Source organism: Podarcis muralis, chromosome 7 (genome assembly GCF_964188315.1).
Source record: "Podarcis muralis chromosome 7, rPodMur119.hap1.1, whole genome shotgun sequence".
NCBI classification, from domain to species: Eukaryota; Metazoa; Chordata; class Lepidosauria; order Squamata; family Lacertidae; genus Podarcis; species Podarcis muralis.
In genome coordinates, this window is record NC_135661.1 from 40,928,007 (window position 1) to 40,949,036 (window position 21,030).

Here is a 21,030-nt window from a genome sequence, read left to right on the forward strand (position 1 = left end):
ATCATCTACCCATGCCAGGCCTGCACTCTGTGGCAGCCTGTCACAAGCTAGGCCCCTGATATGACATGTTGCTCTTTAGGAATAGAATGTCCACTGAATATCACTCATCCCACGACTAGAAGGCTTGCTTTGTTTTCTGGCTGCCTTATTTTATTAGGGAAGATGGATTTCCCTCAGATCTGCCTGTAGTCTCCTACTCCTGTGTTTCAATCCCATTGCCCCTTCTCAATGGCTTTCTGAAGTCCTTCTAGAGAAAACCCCACCCTCCCCAATAGAAGCCGTGTGCATGTACATGTGAAAGCATTACCTGTCGCCCATCACTCCTCCAGACGCCATTCACAGTTTTGGTGGGTGCAATGGTCACAACCGGAGGTGTGTTCGGCACATTGTGCCCTCCTGGTGGGACAATCAGGGGCCCCATTGGTCCTCGCTTGGGAGTGCTTGCAGGGGAGCTGTGGTTGGTGGCCGGTGAGGAAACAGGAGAAGACTCGCTGCTTATTGAAGACCCTAAAACAAGAGAGAGAGATGGACAGAAATGAGATGGGAAGTTTCCCCTAGTGGGTAGTTTAATCCCAGGCATTAGAGCAGGCTGGGAGGCTGAACCCTTGCAGGTGCTCCCATTGAATAAGGCTACCTTCACGCCATGCATTTAAAGCACTCTGATATGACTGCAAACAGTCATGGCTTCCCCCAAAGAATCCTGGGAGCTGTCATTTGTTAAGGGTGCTGAGAGTTGTCCAAAGTCCCCTTACACAGCTACAATTTCCAGAGTGACCTAATAATCAATCCCTCTTCCCAGGAATTGATGCTCTGTGAGAGAAATGGGGGCCTCCTAACAGCTCTCAGCACCTGTAACAAACTACAGCTCCCATTAATCTTGGTGGGGGGGGAGGAGCTTAAAGTGACATCACAGTTCTTTAAATGTATGGTGCAAAAGTCGCCCAAGTTTAACCACTATTCTGACTCCAAAGAAGACTTTTCCTGAACATTGTTCCTTGTTGACAAGGAAAAGGTTTCCACTCCCATCCCTGCTGAGGTGGTGGTAGGGAATTCTCTCATGTACATTTGGGCCCATTAATTAATTTCAAAAGCATCCATCTGCCAGAATAGGGGTGGACAACTGCATTGCTGGGCATTCAGATGTCCATACAGAAGTTGGGGTGAGGTAGTAGTGCTATTTGGCTGTACCCCCTGACCCCTTACTGATCATCAAGGAGAGTAAAAGTATCATAGTAAAGGTGTGGCTGAGACACAGCATGCAAACCACTAAGAGGGACACAACATTAACCTGGCTGGAGTTGTTAAAGTGACATCACTTTAAGCTCCTTCCTTTTCCTTATGAGTAGGCACACTTTTTTGCCACATGTGGATCAAACTCTGACAACAGTGAAGGGTGGTGGTTTCTAGTGGTAATTTGGTAGTTAGTTGGCCCTTGGGAACGTAGGAAACCGCCTTAAACCAAGTCAAACCACTGGTCCATCTAGCTCACTATTGCCTACACTAACTGGCAGCAACTCTCCTGAGTTTCAGCCAGGGAATCTTTCCCGGGCCTGGAGATGCTGGGGATTAAACCTGAGACCTTCTGCAAGCAAAGCAGATGCTCTACCGCTAAGCCACATTTGCTTATGGATTTCTGAGTGACAAGATCCTACCTTTCTCAGCTCAGAAGGCCAGTTTCCTCCTCTACACCTTATTAATAAGGCACTTAATATGGTGCCAGGCACCGTACAGCTATGATGAATATTCAGATACACATAGGCACATCTGTTTCTACCTCCTCATCCACAAATCAAGTGTTCTTGCTCAGAAGCCTTCAAACATTCACATTTAGCAATTGGCAAGACAAAATGGCTTACACTTGGGTTACATGGGAGGGCTCTTGTGACACATAAAAAGGGACCCAAACTACCCATTCAGTTGCTAGAAGAAACCCAGAAGCATAAAGCCAGCCCAGGGGAAAGCAAAAGCAGCAAGGCAATTACTTTAGAAAAAAGGCTGATGGTACAGAGACGTTACTCTAATGCTGCAGCAGTGGAAGTCCTGGGCTTGAATACCGCCCTGCATGGCTACATCTATCAACACACAAAACCTGGGGCATCACAATTAGAGGCGGCTACTGCTTTCTTTCAAGAAAAATTAGCAAAACCATCCTAAGCCAAGACTGCAAAAGCAGCCATGACCAAAATGTTGTGCTCAAAGAGACGGGCATTTGGGTAAATAGAACAACTCCCTCTTTTTTTCAACCCTTGGGCAAGGTTTTGCTGCAATTTGCATAATACATCTGTATTTTAAATTACACCCAGCCTAGGGAAGCTGCTGGTATTTGCAAGTAGGGGGGGGGGGAGAGACTCACAGAAATAGAATTAAGAGCACGATGCATATAGACAAGGGTGGCTATAGAAGAAATACAAATAGGATGCTAACTAGGGCATCCTTGCTAGATTTTGCCCTGTGCCTCAATGCAAACAGGTTGCATGAACAACATTCATACAAAGGGAAAGTTTGTGTAAACACAAACATGGGGCATTCAAATAAGCTAACAGCCATTCCGAGTTAAAGAAAAACAATTTCCTTATGGTGGAACAGGGTTGGCAAGTGGATCATGTGTCAATTTTATATTGTTTGGTTTAAAATAAAAATAAAAATCATGCCTCTCTAAGCAAACTCTAATGACTTTGAGCCTTTAAGGACATACCAAGATGCAGTTGGGACATCACACTCACACCATACATTTAAAGCACTCTCATACCATTTTAAACAGTCATGGCTTTCCCCCAAAGTATTCTGGGAGCTGTAGTTTGTTAAGGGTGGTGGGAGTTGTTAGAAAACCCTTATTATCACAAAGCTACAACTTAAAGAGTTCCCTGTGAAGACGGAAAGTCTGTTAAACCATTCTGCGAGCTGTATAGCTGCCAGAATTATTTGAGGGAAGCCATGATGGATTAAAGTAGCATCATCGTTCTTTAAATGCATGGTGTGAATGTGGCCACAGTGAATCAGTTGAACTAACAGTGCACTATGTAAATAGATGAATTATTAAGTTGCATTGACTATGGCAAGAGTGAGCTGAAATAGGCTGCAGGGCCTAGTATGATGGCACACGCATGGGAGCCTAGGAATCAGAGAGGTAGATCCTTGATTTTATTGGCCCCAACCAATTCAGCTTAAGGATGTTGCAAATCCTTCCTGTTTTACTGAATTCTAAGGAGTACTCAAGAGCACAAAAAGAATATGGAATACTAAGACATCCTTTCCAGCCTGGGCCAAAAAGGTACCCACAGGAACCACTCACAATGAAGTGAACAATGAACATGTTGCACTGTTGACGCATACGGCACTTGACAAGAGTTTCATAAGGAAAAAATATACAGCCAATTTGACACTATTTTGCCAACACTATCAGCCTAACTGAAAACATAAAAATCAACAGGCAAGAGCTTATTTTGCCATCACGTACTCTAAAAATTAATGTGTATATACTGTTTATTTTTAAATGAACCATTCGGTCAGACTCAAAAGCATGCAACAATCTTTAGTCTTTCTTCCCAATGCCATGTCTCCTACTTCCATCGGAGTCATACACCACTTGGAGCAAGCTTGCAGCAGAAGGAGAAAGCAGAAAGGAAGGGGCAGGTTTGCCGCGCTGCCAGCTCCCGGGCTTTATTAATTATTCCTGGGCGACTGCGCCACGCTTTCATTCTGGAGAGTGGTGGCATGGATGGTGCAGATGACAAAGGAAGCCGCCAGTATGGATTTGACACCTACTGAAGTCTATCTTGTCAGCGCTGAGGCCGACAACAATTAGCAGCCTTAATCCCCTCTGAGCTGGGAAGCCATTACTCACCACTGAAAGCCTTATCAATCAATACCATCACAAAGAGCCGGGCAATTAATGAAGCTAAAGTCTTACTTCAGAACCCTTAATTCTCACTGTGTGGCTTTAAAATGGGAGGGTTTGTGATCGTTATAATTAACTGGCGGTATTCAGCCAGGAGTTAGTCAATGAAACTAATCTGGCTTGGAGATGACAAGAGGCGCAGTGTGGCAGTGTCACCTTTGTTGTCTGACCTCCTGATTCCCACTCAGTGATAGCAGATTAGCAGGAAAGGCTGACAGGCAAAGGTAATTAACAGCTGAGACCCTGAGGAAGAAGTAAAGGCAGAGGATGTGTGGGGAAAGGGGGGTGGAGAGGAGAAAAGGCCCCGCAAGGATCCAAACCCACTGAAGCTGACGATCAGCAGATGAGCCTGCCTGGATTTGCTTTGTAGCTTCTTCTGCTCGCCCAGTTGGAAAGGGACCTATGCCTTGATCAAAATGGAAGGAAATGATTCCTGGATGACAGCAGAAAATGGGCTCAGGGGGTGCCTGGCAGCTCAGGCACTGCAAACAGTTCTAGCCTAACAGAGCAATTCATTTGTGAAGAAAGAGCCTTGGGCTCAGACAAGACTGGATGCTGTGCCCTCAGACCTAAAACACCTCCTTTCAAAATCCTGTATGTCTGTGGGTGGTTGAGCTCACTTCTGGGGAAAGGATTTTGCCTGCTTCACCTGTGACAGATACGTCGCCTCTACCCTTAGAGGGAGCTGGGAAACTGAGGTCAGATGCTGGTGCACCCCTGACATAAAAATTCCCACAAAGCCAGATTGTTTCCAGCGGTCACTGCTTCTTCCGTCCGACATTTCCAGTTTTGAGCTGACCGAGGAGCAAACAAATACAAACACACCCTTGATCCAGTGAAGGAAACACAGCTCTTGTGTAACACCTGTTCAAGTTCTGCCACCCCAGAAATATTCACCACTGCAGATTCTAACCTCTACCATTAATGGGGCCACAAACAGGCCCCACAAAGAGCTGGTCTCTGATTACAACCAGTCACAGCTCTCTGAATCTTCGGCTTCTAGGAAATCCATGTGACCCTTTCCCAGAACAGACACCCATGGCAGGCTGGAACTTTAAATTCCCCACTAGCTAGAATTAGCATGTGATGAGCAAAGTAGTGTAGTTACATCACACTGAGACTCTCTCTCTCTCTCTCTCTCTCTCTCTCTCTCTCTCTCTCTCCAGATTAATAACTGTTTAGCTCTTATTCATAAAATGGGGACAGAGGCTGCATACACTTGTTATTTTTAAAGTACAGTGGTACCTCGGGTTACATACGCTTCAGGTTACAGACTCCGCTAACCCAGAACTAGTACCTCGGGTTAAGAACTTTGCTTCAGGATGAGAACAGAAATTGGGCGGTGGCGGCACGGCAGCAGCAGGAGGCCCCATTAGTTAAAGTGGTGCTTTGGGTTAAGAACAGTTTTAGGTTAAGAACGGACCTCCAGAACGAATTAAGTACTTAACCCGAGGTAGCACTGTAGATTAAAGCACATCCCCTCACCCCAGAAAGAATCTTGGGAACTGTAGTTTTTTAAGGGGCTGGTAATTGTAGCTCTGTGAGGGGTAAACTACAGCTCCCAGGATTCTTTGGAGGGAATGTGATTTTAATGTGTGGTGTGTACACAGCCACAGAGTTGTAGTTTGTGCTACCCCCCCCCTCTCCACCCTCCCGCCAAAACCCCTGGCATTAAAGTTCTTGCTTCCCATTTTGCTCAAAACGGTTTCAAACAATTAATAAAACTAAAGCATTTCTGGATATTGCCTCCCCCTCAAAAGGCATCATCTTTTTGGCTTCCTCAACCCACATGCAGGGTGGCATTCTAGCTCCTTGCCCACCCCGTCACCTTATTCTTCCTGGGGGCCAATTTCTTTTTAACACGTTCCCTCCAACACTCCCCTCAGCCACCCATCCAGGCACAGCAAAAACTGCTTTGAACTCTGCATCGAATCTGAGAGCTCCAAGAACTCAATTAACATCCATTTGATATCAATAAATATGTTAAGCAGCTTCCTGTTTCTGGAAGGCCCTGGCTGGCATGGACACGCACACACAAACGGACACACACACACACACACACACACACACACACTCTGCCAGCTGGTTCGGAGGCTGTGTGGCTTTCTTTCCTTTTGAGATGAAAGAGAATGAAATTGCAAGGAAAAAGCCATGCCACTCTAATCCCCGCTGGATGCGCACCCCTGGTTAGCTCTTGTTTTCTCCTGTCTCAAAGTCATGTTTCATATTGACAAGGAGAGGGAAAAAATATCCCCCATCAAAAAGGTTGGGTAGTTCTTCCTGCTCAAGCTAAACTCTTTGGACCCAGCCTGGGACCTTGAGGGCATCCTTAGCAAATCTGAAAGCAGCACATCTCAGAGGTAAGTATCAGAGAAAAGCAGGCAGACAGGCACAACACATATCAAAATACCGTTTTTCTCCCTCATCTGCATACATCACATTGGCCAGACCTGTTCCCTTAACATCCACATGGGGTAGTGGTTAGAGTGTTGGATTAGGATCTGGGAGACCAGGGTTCATGGCCATGAAGATCACTGGGTGACCTTGGACCAGTCCCTGCTTCAGCCTAGTCTACCTCACAGGGTTGTTACGGGGATTAAATAAGAAGGGGGAGAACCATGTATGCCACCTTGAGCTCCTTAGAGAAAAAGACAGGATACAAGTGCAATCAATCAATCAATCAATCAATCAATCAATTCTCACAAAATGTGAGCAGAAGGTATACAATGTTGCTGTTATTCTACAGACGCCACCATTGGTTTGTTGCATTTTTCCAGCAGCAGAAAGTCAGCCGGTAGGGCCGGGGGTTGGCAGGTGATGTTGGCAGTAGAGAAGCGAATTTGTGGCACAAGAGTGCTATTTAGCCATTGCTATTTATTTTGAGATGTATGTGGATGGGTCATAAAGGTGCACTCTTTTTTGGCAATTACCCAAATGTGTGAGGGCTCTGTAATAGTGTGACAATCTGGAAGCACCTCAACACATTCTGCAGACAACTCCAAACTGCAGACATTGAGTGTCAAGATTTCCCCATCTTTTTATCTTCTCTCTTGCCAACTCCTTGCTCTCCGTTCTGCCTAATATCAGTATGAAGAAGAGTTCCCGAAGACGCCAAAGCAGGGGTGTGGGACCTGTGCTGCTCCTCATGTTGCTGGACTCCAAATCCCATCGTCCCTGACAGCTGGGGCAATGCTCGCTGGGGCTGATAGGAGATGGAGTCCAACAACATCTGGAGGGCCACAGGTTTCCCAATCCCTGCTCTAAGGCTCGCTTGCCAAAATATGACGTTTTTGTTGGCCCTAAATAAAGGTTATAACCTCAATACGGCTTTTCGATTTTGCTTCTGTCCTATTACTCTCACATCACAGCAACATCCCAGGAGCAAACCATGTGGTCAAAATGCACTGGCAACACATTGGCCTTGAGTAAGACTTAGGCCGCATTCACACTATGCATTTAAAGCACTATATGATAACACTTCAAACAGTCATGGCGTTTCCCAAAGAATTATGGAAACTGCTGTTTGTTAAGGGTGCTGAGAGTTATTTCTCTTCGCAGAATTACAATTCCCAAAATTACCTGTGAAGAGGGATTGACTGTTAAACCGCTTCAGAACTGTAGCTCTGTGAAAGGAATAGGGGGTCTCTTAAAAACTCTCAACATCCTTAACAAGCAATCGCTCCTGGGATTCTTTGGGAGAAGCCATGACAGTTTAAAGTGGTATCACAGTGCCTTGAATGTATGGTGTGGGTGTGGCCTTACTTGGATACAACCAATTATGCATAGAGAAGGACCCTCAGAGGCCAACCTCTGGATCTTTGCCACATTAAAAATCCCCCAAGGTACTTCCTTATGGTGTTTTGCATGCAAAGCAGTCCCACCCCAGTAGTACCTGATGTGGTGGGGAAGAGCTGAGGACTCGCCCGCTCATCACTAGCGCCACTGCAGCTTACCTGGAGAAAGGGCCGTGTGAACACACTCAGGGAAAACCCAGACTGGCTCAACCTGTGCATCCATACAGCACTGACCTCACCCTTCCACGCCACACACAGGCCAACAACGCCGCCGCCACTAGAAAGCCTGCACACTCCCTTGTTTTACACTTCACGCCTGCCCATTCTCCCTAAACGCTTCCCAATATAATCTCCTATTAAGCATCTCCAAGCCGATTCATCTCCAGGAGCCAGACAGGCGGAGAACTCCGAAGACAGCAAAGGGATTTTTTTCATTATTCTTTTTGTTAAACAATCAAGTTATGCAGCAGCTAAAATCTAAATCAACGGAGAAGAAAAACTCTGCACCGCTTTTCATTATCAACCATATTTTGCTGGGGCAGATATTTGTATATAGCTTGCAAAGGAGAACCAAAAAAGAAAAGAAAAAAAGACTGCATTAGCAAAGAGGAACTGGAGCTGGAGCTGGAGAGGAGATCCGAGCATCAGGAAATCAATGTCAAAAATCCACTAAAGTCGCTTTTGACGGGCTAAGCAGCAAAGCAGCAGGAGGGAAGAATGAAGGGGGGCGGGCGGGGAACACTACATGGTAGAGAAAATGGGGGAAAGGAGGGAGGGAAGAGATGGCAGGAAGGGTGAGGCATCTTCTAATCTATAGCGTTTCGCAAATTGATTTCCCCTTTGGGTGGAGGGGGAAGGAGAGGGAAGCTGTTCCCATTATCCAGATTGGAGACTTCAGTGATTAACGCTCTATGCAGAAAGGACTAGCAATTTCAACCACAATAATGCATTCTCTACCTCTGTTTAAAACCTACCTTGCCTCTTTGCTCAAAGCATTGTGCTGCCTGATTAGAATGGCCTGTTTCGCCCTCTCTTAGCTCAAAACTCCCTTCACTATTCCTTCCCTCTGCAAGAGGCATCACTTCCTCTTATCTAGTGCTCAGAACCAGGAGCCCTGAAGCACATGGAGCCTCAATGAAAGAGTGCCTCAAAGCATGTGCAGAGTACATTTCTTTCACCTTTGAGTAAACCATCCTCAGCACATACATACCCCTCCATAGATGGGGAGAGGAGGAAGGATCTGAAATCCAGTCTGCAGCCTCCCAGCAAATATTGTGACCCAGGCCACATTCATTTAAAGCACTACTGATTTCACTTTAAACAGTCAAGGCTCACCCCGCCGCCACCAAAAAAATCCTGAGAGCTGTAGTTTGTTAAGGATGCTGACGGTTGTTAGGAGACCCCTGTCACTCCCCACCCTCCCAGCTAAATTTCCTGTGAAAGGAATTGGAATCTCCTAAAAACTCTCAGCACCCTTAACAAACTACAGCTCCCTTGATGCTTTGAAGAAAAGGTGCAAAAGTGGCCCTGGAATGTGAGGAATAAACTATTGATTGATTGGAGCTGTTTGTTCTCTTCTTCCCCCACTGCAAGGTAGCAGCCACCTCTCTGGATGACAGTCAGCAGCCTCCAAAGGATGCACTCAGTTCCTGGAAGCTTCCAGGTTGTTCTCTGAACTGCGAACACAGCTATTCGCCCACCTTGGGACTACAAATGTGCTCACCTGCATGAAAAGCACCAAGCAGTGCTGTGTAGCCAGCCTTAATTGACTCACTCTCCTCTGCTCCAATTTAGATAATTGCTGTGTACAATGAAACCTCTGTTTAAAGGAAGCACTTTCTGAAAGGAACAGACACAGCGGAATAACAAAGCAGCTACTGCAACCTGCTCTGGTGCCAAAACAGTCTCCAAAACCCTCTGTGGAAAGCGGCTGGCTCATGGTTGACCTACAGCAGGGTCAGGGAGGGATCTGCTTCTCCAGGTGGCCCCAGCAACCAAACCCATAATGTCAAAGGAGAATGGAAGGCTTACGCGTGCAGCTGCTGGCATCACAGCAGTGAGCCATGCTCCTTACAGAGGCCACTAAGAATCATTCTCTTATTCCTTCCCTCCTGGGAGCTGCCACCACCTGTCCAGCTACTGGAGATTTAAGCAGTGGTGGCTGGTGCCCATTGGGACTGGCAGGTGGAAGGCAGGAAGGCCAACAGGCAGAGCCAACTAAACCCTGCAAACTGGCTGAGTTCTACAAAAGGCAATGATGAGACTAAGGAGAAGGAGGAAGCTGCCAGGCAGTGCCAAAGGCTGGTTGGAGGTAGGAGGGCAGGAAAGTAGAACGCTGGCTGAGGGCAGACTGTAATTAGAGAAGCAGTGCCCTGTTTGTCCTAATGGATCTGTCTGCACTGTGGGCCTGATCCTAGGATTTTGGAACCAACCACTGAGTCTTCTAACTGGCAAGAGCTGTGGGAGAACAAGGCCCTTGTGGGAACTCTCTCATTCTCTTAGGCAACCCCATGGGTCACAGGTGATCTTCCTGGGGCCCCATGTAACTTTCAGAAAAGGCAAGAGGGCAATCAGTCATATGTACACCCAAAGAGAACCAGGAACAGAAGTTATTCCTGATCAATTAACATTGGCAACACCACAAGACAGTGTAAGGTTGAGGGTTGGTCCTTGTTCTCTGCCTTTATTCACACTGATCTATGAACTGAGACACAGCAGCTAAAAATCTGTCTTTTTAACTCTCTGTGAGCACAACAACGCTCCATAATATGTATCTGAAGGTTGCATTCCCTTAAAGCCAGGTTGGGGCTCAAACTTTCAGAAAGGAACACATAGCAGTAAAGCGCCTTTTGTAAAGCATGCAAAAATCCCCAGATCCAGTACCTGACATTTTGGGTTATATCCAGCTAAAGTCTACTCAGAGGAGACTTGTGGAAATTAAGGAACCTAAGCTAGACATGTCCATTAATTCTGATGGGTCTACTCTGAGTAGAAGGAGCACTGGATAAAACCCTTTCAGTTAAAAGGACAAAGTGATGAGAAAGACTGTCCCCACCTGGGACCTTAGAGAGTTGTTGCTGCTACTACTCAGAGGAAGCCAGTCTTCGCTAACCTGCCATAATAACACAAGAACCCTGCTGGATCAGGTCACTGGCCCATATAACACACCATCCTGTGTTCACAGTGGCCACCCAGATGCCTCAGTGGGAAACCTGGAAGCGGGATCTGAGAATTGCATCACTCTCTCCACCTGTGGTTTACAGCAACTGGTATTCAAAGCACTATAGAGCATAGCCAGTGCAGTTTGGAGTCCTCCATTTTGGACTACAGGTCCCATCCACATGGCTTTTTGGTGGGGAAGTGAAGACCTTTGCTATTGGGACTAACAGATTCAAGGCAGGCAATCACTGAAATGAAAAGGGAATAAAGCCCAGGGCTTGATATGCTGCACTGTTCCCTGCCTGTGCTAGTAAAAAGCCTTCTCTTCCCGTCTGTGCCCCCCTGCCACTGCCTTGCTCCAACCAGGCCTCCCTCTGCTGCTTCACTAATTCCTACCTCCACCTCCTCCTGCTGGCTTCAAGGCGCCCGCCTTCAGCCGAGCTCCCGCTAAATAGCCCATTAAAGAGAAAAATATTCAGATGTGCATTTCACCATACTGGCACCCAGCAGCCGCTGACTTTGTTATTTAGCGGGGGAGCTTTGGATGGTGAAAGAACACATTTAGGAGCCTTAGGAAAAATAAAATTTCAATGAAGCATGGCAGCGGCGATGAGGCCTATTTGCGGGGGAAAGGACGGACTCTTTCCTGCGCTTGCTCTCGCTCCAGACTTTCTCTCGGGGTACAGCAAATGATATGGCATTTGGATTACTCCGTCTGAATTGAATTTTTAAACTGCCCCCTCGAGATACAATGCTGAGGAAAGACATTAGCCCGTCAAGCGGCAGGGGGAAAGAGAACAAAATCCGACGGCTAAAAATAAAATGAGAGCTTTAGCGGGAAGAGGAAGGCGGGGTGTCAGAGGCTGGCTGCGGACAGAAGCGGGCTGACCGCATGAGCGACTGGGCCATTACCCAGGAGGCTTTGGCACTTGAGAAACGCCAAGCCCACATGGCTCCCCCTTTCTGCTCCATGAAAACAGTCACACTTCAGGCAATTCTTAGCCCTGAACTGGGAATTCAGGCCCCTGAATCTTTACTTTCTTCCAGAAGTAGATGCTGAAGATTCTATGGGCAGTACAAACAGTTCAGCTGCTCCCCGCTCTGTCTCCAGGCAAAGAAGATGCTGGGTTTGCAACAGGAAATTCTCATCTGCTTCCCCCAGTGGGAGACTATGGAAATAGGCAAGCCAGGGGGAAAGACCATGGCACCTGGTCTAACAGATTACATGACAAGATGGAAGGGGAGACTACCTTGTGGGCAATCTGCTACAAGGGTTGATGATCTGGAAAAACACACCAGTGCGTAAAATGAGGGGTGATCAGATGAGAGACGTTGAGAAGAAAGGTGTCAAACCTTCTGCAGCTGACAAAGTGGAGTCACAGAACTTGCTGGATGGCCCAACCTCTCTCTCTATTTTCATCCTTCAAACCTATCCAATAAGACTGAATTCATTCTCCCTTGCTGCCACTTAACTCTCTCCATCTCTGCCTAGTTCTCCATGACTCACTTGACCACCTGTGATGTCTTTCGCTACCTTTGCCATCACCTGCTCTTGGTCCCTCTAAGTAGGTTGCTTCTGTGCTCAAGACATCATCCAACACTCTTAGCACTGCATAAATGCCAACCCAGCTGTAGTTTACAGAAAGCACTTGAGTTTTAGTGGAAGGGGATAAGATAAAGTCTGCTAAAGTGCTTGGAGTTTCTAAAATATTATTTTGGGGGGGGGGGTATCTTACAAAAAAGACCCATTAGCTCTTAGTTTGGCAAAAACCACCCTGACAGCTATTAGGTTGCTATATAGGCAAACAAGACATCTGGTGTGCATGTGTGAATGAGAGCAAGAGTAATGAGTAATGTTGGGAGCCAAAAGGGCTTTTCCACAGGAGCTCAGTAATAACTGTGAACACTCTGACCAGTTGGCTGAATAACCACAAGCAGCTTTGACAGAAAAAAAGGCCCTGTCTGATAGAATAGCAGGTATACATAAAGACTAACATTCCATATGCGCTCCTCTTCCCATGAATGCAGATGTCCATTTCCCCAATACATGCATGCACTGCACTTTTTCTGGAGTGAGCCCTCTGGATGTTCCCACTCTTCAAACATGAGGACAGCTATATTTTTTAATCGCAGCCTTCAGGTTTGCTTTCCTACAGCTACATCAGTGAAATGGGGTTTAGTATCTTGAATGCACTGCATGTTTGACAATTTGTTTTTAAATCTGATTGACATAAAACATTGCTTTTCTATTTTTCCAGTTGTGAGAAGTAGGGACTGAGAAGTGCAATAAAGGGAAGGTAAAGAGCCGAGCAGGGGGAAACAGGTGCACAAAAGGGGAAACATTGGAGTAGCCTGGGCCACATCCTTCAAGGAGCTGAGTCATGGAACTCGAGGTGTGGGTGGTGTCTGGGATCCCTCCCCTCTCTCTGCAAAAAGTGTCCTTCCTCTGTGCCCCCGTGCTGGCTCCCCTCTACTTCATCCAGGTCAAAGGGCCACACCCCGCCCTCACTCTTACCTCTGGGTTCCTCGGCCTGTTTGGCAAGCTTGCGCAGGGCGGCGGCAAAGCTGGAAGAGGGTGCGGACTGGACTGACAAAGTGCTGTTGGCTGCCGGGCTGCCACTGGGCACAAGGGAGGCATTGAGAGGAGATGGGGTCAGGGGGCTGACGGTGGCGGTAGTCCGGGTCGCTGTTGAAAGCATTCCTAGAGAAGGTGACTTTGGCTCATGGCTCATGCCTGAAACAATGAAAAGAAGAATTGATGTCACTGGGAGAGAAGGAGTCAAGTCACATCATCCCAGAGAGAGTCAAACCTGGCATTGGAATATAACAAGCAGGGCTGGGACAGGACCAGACAAGGGTGACGGGCTGGAGTACAGAGGAGAGGTGGCAATTATGGCTACCCCAGAGCACTCTGCATCTACCTACTAGGGGAAACGCCAAAGGCTTTACATGGGCAAAGTTTTGCAGTTGCGGAAGACAGAAGGTAGGTGGACAGAGAATTGAGAGCGTGGTGGAGCTGGACAGGAAATCCAAGGGTTATTTGTGCTGCTGTGTTTATATCCACATGACATCTAGGGTTACCTATTGTTTCCTACCCTGTCCAGGAGAAAATGTGCTAAATTTTTGCAGTGGTAAAGCAGTGGTGGAAGGCTGCTCAAAAAAACTACTAAATTAGCACATCTCTGTCTGCTTTATTGGAAGGGAGGGAAAGCTGGGAGATGAATGGAGCAGCACACCCTAAACCAGAGCTTTCCAAACTTTTCATATTTGTGACACACTCTTTAGACCTGCATCATTTTGTGACACACTAATTCAATTTCACTAGCAAACCAGAGATTAAATTAACCCCTTTCCAGGCCCGGGAGGAGCACGGGAAGCGTTTGTGCGACACACCCTACACACTGCAGCCGACACACTAACGTGTTGCGACACACAGTTTGGAAAGCTCTGCCCTAAACCTTTGTTCTGGGGCTCAAATCAAAAGACACTCACTCACTCACTCACTCACCCATTCATTTGCAGGGCCAATTACAGGACCCTAACTCATGCTCTCCTGCCAACCTAGCAGTTCGAAAGCACCCCTGGGTGCAAGTAGATAAATAGGGACCGCTTACTAGCGGGAAGGTAAACGGCGTTCCGTGTGCTGCGCTGGCTCGCCAGAGGCAGCTTGTCACGCTGGCCACGTGACCCGGAAGTGTCTTCGGACAGCGCTGGCCCCCGGCCTATAGAGTGAGATGGGCGCACAACCCTAGAGTCTGTCAAGACTGGCCCGTACGGGCAGGGGTACCTTTACCTTTACCTAACTCATGCTAGATCTGCTTCACACCTGCAGGCTAGCCATGTACCAAAAAATGCAGTATAAGCAAAGAGATCACTGGGGGAGGGGGGAGATATTCCCCTCTGGAACAAGGTGGAGCACAGCACCAGGGGCAATGAGAAACAACTCCACCCCAGCAGAAATTGTTGCAGCTGTTCTGCTCAACAAAGCACCTGTCTTTCGCCAGTCACAGGAATTCATTTTGTCTCTCTCCCCCCCCCCCGACACACCTCATCATAATAGATCCACTGGTGTAGATCTGTGATAGGTAGCCTTCAGGCTTGTTTGTAGGATCTACTTTCTCTCTTTTCTAGATCTCTTGAGATCCACCAACTAGAGCCCAGTACAAAAAGACTTGCCGTTTAAATTCAAGAATTCTGAGCCCAGGAATTTGTGCTGGAGTGCTGGAACAAAACTGAACCCACAGTTCTTCCGCGCACACACACACATCCACTCCTGGCCTTTTCTCCATTTCAGCTGTATAATTTAGGGCAGTGATGATGGGAGTCATTTTGCTGCAGCTATTGTTTAACAACTGGTAAGTCGGAAATCCTTGCCAATCTACTGCATATTGTTCAGAGATCTATACAAAAAGATCCTAATCTATCTCCTGTGCATTCCTGGTGTAGATTCAGTACAAGCTAGGAACTATGTGGTCATCCCTTCGGATCCAATTTTTCCAGGCTGCCCTCTAGAGGCTGTAAGAATAGAAATCCCACTAGCCCCAGCCAGCACAGATGTGACTACAACTCCCATCAGCCCCAGTCAAGCACAGGTGTGCCAGCTGGTGCTGATGGGAGTTGCAGTCCAAACATTCTGGAGGGCCCTGGCTTGGCGAAGGAGGATCTAGGCATATTCCAATTGAAAACAAAGAGGGAAAATGTCAATCTCAGGTATGCACATAAATACATGGGCTTGAGGGCAGCACTGGTAGGCCAAGCGGAGCCCTCCTGCCCCCCACCCTAGACCCAGTGACTGTTGTCTCATGGGTGACTAGGGTTCTGCAGACTTTCTCAGTAGAGAGGAAGGCTGTGCAGGGAAGGACTGAAGGGATAAGAAAAATCTCAGTGGCTACATCCCCTGAGAGAAAATGTCAAGAAGATGGAAGCTTGCAATATCTGCTTCTTTTGACAGCCACACTCTCTCCCTGGCTTGGACACAAAGAGCTCTCTCCCTCTACCCCACCCCGAACACACACACACACCTTTCTTTCTCTCAGGCAGATTAGTAAAAGAACCCAAGAAGAAAAAGGCTGAAGCTTAAAAAGAGCTGTTCACAGGATCTCAGCCGGAGGCAAGGCAGCCGCAAGTTGCCAGGAACAATCTGCCTGTGCGCACACAAAAAGCCCTGAACCATTTCAGAATGCCCCCCCCCCCAAGAAATAGAAAAGGGGGAGGTGGGGGAGGGGGAGAGAACCCAGAAGAAATAAATCAAAGGCCGTCACAGCACAGGCATCTACAAGCATCCCCCGTCTCCTACGAATAAGAGCTGTGTTAAGGAAATCAAAGCACTGACACGGTCCGGGCCTGAGGGTAGCTCATGGTTTCCCCATCTGTTTACAGTGAATGGAAGGAAAAGTTAGAGTGAAGAGAGGCTGGCTTGAGGGTGCAGTTTCTGCAGGGCATTAAGGGGTTCAGAGAGCATGCTGGGCAGCTCAGGAAGCTTTAGTGTGGGACAGCATGCTGATGCCACCTAGCTAAGGTAGAAGGGAAGGAGGCAACGTGCCAAACCAGTAGGTGCCATATTGTGCATATGTGTTCAAGGGATTGTGCTGCCATGTGCTCTGAAACCACGATTTCCATGGTCTCTTGGGTAGACCAGTACACTTGCAGAGTCCAAGACACTGTGTTGGCACACCAGAGCCTTAAAAACAGATTAGCACTGTTTGGCTCTTGGGCCATTAGGCAAAATGAAGAGAAACTGCAAGTAAAAGAAATGACTCTATGTGCATCAATGCCCTGTGTATTCAAGTCTATGCACACGTATCTGGCATCTGGAGACCTAACTTGGTCCCCTCATTCCCTCCCTAGACAAACAGTTTGACCAAAGGAATCTCAGAGGCGGGAGAGACACAAGAACTGTGAATACTGCTGGTGAAGGGGATCTTGCTGGAACTGAAGGAAACTACTGTGGCAGAGAAAAGATAGTAGTGGAGGCTGAAGTCAGGGCAGCTGCGATGCTCCCATGCACTTAAAATTGCATCACATGACTGCAAAAATGAGTCCGTGCCATAGCATCTCAGCAGTCATTAAAATTCTTCCTAGACCTCATGAGCTGTAGTGAACAGGTTGGAGACACAGGCCACGCTGGTGAAATCGCAGGAGCCAGGGAGCTGCCCCAGCTAATGAAAGGGCATGAAGGCTTAAACTTTCTTCCTATTTTTGGTATCATTTGGAAATAGAAGGAAACTGTGCAATATCAGCTAACAGAGACACATTTGCACAATTTATGGTTATTTGTGGTGATGATTTTTCTAAAGAATATGCAGGGGGGCACACACCATCCTGGCTGGGCCTCTGATAGATCTGTTTTTAATACAGAACTGCCTTTGCATGGAAGCAGCTCCAACCTTCAATCAAATGGCAACTGCCTGCAGAAAACAAGCTGCTGTCTCTGGGCGCAGCAGCTGGTCAGGGATAAAGCAGCCTCACATGATCTGCAGCACCCACGTCTGCCTGTGCCCAGTGCAGGTCCTCCCCTATCTATTGACTGCAGCCAAGCCTGCATTGATTCAGGAGGCTGACCCCCTTCCATGTCCTCTGCTCTGCCAAAGGCAGAGCGCAAATGGTAGATTATCGAGTGGACCCCTTTAGCCTACAAGGAGTCAGCAGGAATTAGCAGGAACTGGATGAATGCTCAGCTGAAGGGCTACCTTACAAGAAAGCCATGCTGTCCCCCAACCTCTCCAGCGCTGAATGTGGGCTGTGACACCCCTGCCCTAGGACCATGCCTCTTGGGGAATGGAAGAAGGAACAGAGAGAAAACCCTTCAGGCACTTGGAACTGTCTCAGGAAACACACACACACTCACACACCTTGCTACTAATGCCCTGAAATTGCTCCATCACTTCCACAGTTAAAAGGGGAGGAATCAGACCATGGGAAGCATTCTGAGAAAAGGCATAAAGAGACTCCTGCAATGGCCACTCAGCCAGAATTGGTCCCTGTCAGCTGTGAAGCTAGGCGGGTGAGGGGAGGGGGAACAGAAGCACATGCGCCTTGCAAGGCTGTAAGAGTCCCTTAATTAGCACTTCTGTAATGAGTCTTCAAACCAGGTGATATCGCCACTCTCCGCAATCTTAAGTCAATTTTAAATGGGGTCAGGAGCAGTCACAACTGTCCATGGAAAATATACTGGCCTGGTCTGGCTTCCACCCCATATCCCAGCACAGTGCAGCTGGCTTCTCTCTCCTCCCAGCCCAAACCCCACCCAGGCAATCTCTCTAGATTTTAGGGTTTTCTCCCCTAAACCATCCCCGTTCCCTGACAAAGTCCATACCTACTGTCTCCCCATATGCTGCTTCAGATCTGGGGCACCTAGAGGTGGGTGCCTGGGATCTCCTAGGCAGAGCGTCTCTTCCTAGACACCCTCTCTGGCACTATTCTACACGCAAAGTGCTCCCCCCTCCTGCCCCACGAGCCTTATGATGCTCTTCACCATCCCGGCACCAGAATGTCAGAGCCGCAGCAGGCTCCTGCCTTTGAAAAACAGTCACTGCTGATGTCGGGTCACTTAAAATAGAATTTCAAATGAGCAACTTCATTAGCATGGCTAAAATTAGCATCGCTCTTCAGCTTGTGTTGCAGGGTGAGGGGTGGGAGGGTCCCCCTGGCACGGGACTGTGACGCAGGGGAGGCAAACACAGGAGGAAGATGGAGAGGACACAGGCAAAGGGACTCTCTTTCTCCTTACATCTAAAATATCACATCCCAAAGCAAATGAAGCAAATCCTCAGGACTTTTTTCTCACTGTGGATCAGCAATACTGCCAACACACTGGGTCACCGTGGGTTGGCCTTTCTTTCTTAATGTTCATATGGCAAAACAGCAACACAACTGCAAACTGTCCCTTCCCTAAAGGTGCTCATTTACTGGAGTATTTCCGAGATGCAGAAACATTCACAACCAAAGAGGCCTTTCACAGGAGCACTTTGGGAAGCGCCCTAAGCTCAGAGGTAGAACCTCTGCCTTCTGTGCAGAAAGTCCCAGGGTCAGTCTTGGGAATCTCAAGACCTGCCTGGGAAAACCTTGCCAGAGACCCAGGAGAGCCACTGCCAGTCGGTGTAGACAACACTGAGCTAGAAGGACCAGTGGTCTGACTCAGTATGAGGCAACTTCCAAAGTGAACAGAAAGGGAAATGTTCATTTCTTGGCAGTGGTGGCTGGTGCCCGTTTGGACTGGTAGGGCAGAAGGCAGGGAGCTCAACACTAGGTGGTGCCTGAGCCATTGACAGGCAGAGTAATTCTAGTTTTGTCCTCCTCCTCCCTAATGAATTCTACAAGGGCAGCACTGAAGCTAAGGAGGAGGAGGCTGGTAGGCAGTGACACCCCATGGACTGGTTAGAAGTAAGAGATCAGGGAGGTGGGGGCTGCCTGAGCTTGGTGGGGCAGCCTCCACTGCTTCTTGTCGAACCTTCCTTCTGAAAATAGTCACATGAAGGTCATCAGACTGCAGAAACTTGTTAACGAAGTTATGAATGTTGTTTTGCGACACTGTTCCAGCAGTGTTGGAAAGCATATACAGTATATCCACATTGCCTTTAAACTATTCACAGGCCATCTGTATGCCCTTACTCTGCACTGTTTCCAGAATAGCAAAACCAAACCCGCCTGCCTTTAAAAAACAACAAAACACACACACACACACACACACACACACACACACACACCCCAACAACCAATGATTCCGTAATGAAATCCAGAGCAGGGAGATGGTGGAGATGGCCACAAAGGCTGCATTTATATACCATACATTTATAACACTCTGATACCACTTTAAACAGTCATAGCAAATTCTGCAAAGAATTCTGGGAGCTGTAGGGTGTTGTTGTTGCTGTTGTTGTTTTTTACAGGTGCTGAGAGCTGTTAGGAAGACTCTATTCCTCTTACAGAGCTACAATTCTCAGAATGGTTTAATAAGCCATTCTTTCCCATATGGAACTCTGGCTGGGCCTTGCTAGCTGGGCCCGATGGGACTTGTTGCCAAAGACCAGGAGGTCACTGGTTTGGCAAAAGCTGCAAAATGACTAGTGGCTTCCGGTATCCATCTCCCCCACTTCAGCCACTTGTGTAACCTGCTTTGTGTAACCTGCAATTGCCATACAGCCACTGCATTGCCATTAGGCATGGAACTCAACATCTTGACAATCACACCTTTCATCTTGTCACTTTTATTCAAGCTCCTAGGCTTCCAGACTGGTTTCTAGGCCTCAAGATTTGCAGGTTTCCCAATCTAACGCTTGGGAAAACCTTAGATGTCATAGAAGATGTCTGAGCAGGATTTCCTCTGTTCAGTGTGTGTATGAGATTCAGGGTCCTGGACAGCCTCCCCCTTTTCCCTGCGATGAACAGGAGTGCACAGATTATGCAAAATAAGCAAACCTATGAAGAAATGCTTGACTTGCGTTAACTTGGCCGTGTCAGCTTTCTGTGACTCCAAGAATTGATTTTACAAGCTCCTGTAGGCTATACACAAGCTGTGTCTTCCATGCTGTGGATGTTCTGCTGTCTACACTGCAGGGTTGTTCTTTATCTGCAGCCACATGGGCAGGGAGCTTTAGCAATGTAGTTTGTGCTGAGATGGCAAATTCTGAAAGGAGCCATCTGATTCCACCCAAAGTGTGCCCACGTTAAAAGCAAACAAAACACCCCCACCCCCAGATGACCAGATCCTCTGGCCCAGAGGTGCTTTCATTTCAGGCAGGAGATGAGGGGCACTGCAGTTGGTTGATAGAAGAGCCAGAGTGGCAAAGAGGCCATGCTCTGCAGACAGAGATGATGTATATATCTGGATGGAGATTGCTGAGAGGCAGCCACCTGACCAGGCCTGTCAGTGGGGAAGGAGGGGGAACTTCAGTGTCAATTAAACTTTGCTGCAACCACCTTCGCCCTCCCTTTACCCACCCCACAACCCTGGGAGACACTGAACTTGATCTTGGCCTCTTCCGTTCTGCCCTCATTATACAAGCATCTATTAAATCAGGCGCTCTCAGCCACTGACAGGGCTCTTGCCTACACGGTCAGGCTCATGTAAATTAATTCCAGTAACAGCTGGGAATAAAAACTGTGCATGCAGGTCAGTGACAGAAAGAGCTAGTGTGCACACGGGCAGAGACTCTCTTACTTTGTTGCCAGACAAGGAAA

At 47.7% G+C, this 21,030-nt stretch overlaps 1 protein-coding gene across 9 annotated transcripts in view; it reads right to left on the reverse strand.

Annotated features, from left to right (window-relative positions):
* The window catches only part of GSE1 (Gse1 coiled-coil protein), a 374,856-nt gene that overhangs the window by 38,580 nt on the left and 315,246 nt on the right, over nt 1–21,030 (reverse strand). For 6 of the 9 annotated variants that reach the window (XM_028740043.2, XM_028740049.2, XM_028740045.2 and 3 more), the window contains 2 exons: nt 13,367–13,585; nt 308–507 (listed from right to left, as the gene is read on the reverse strand). In XM_028740043.2, the coding sequence (XP_028595876.2) occupies nt 308–507; nt 13,367–13,585 (419 nt within the window). Of the gene's footprint in view, nt 1–307; nt 508–13,366; nt 13,586–18,166; nt 18,308–21,030 lie in introns of those variants that run through there. The other 3 variants (XM_028740044.2, XM_077931572.1, XM_077931571.1) reach the window with 2 other exon arrangements.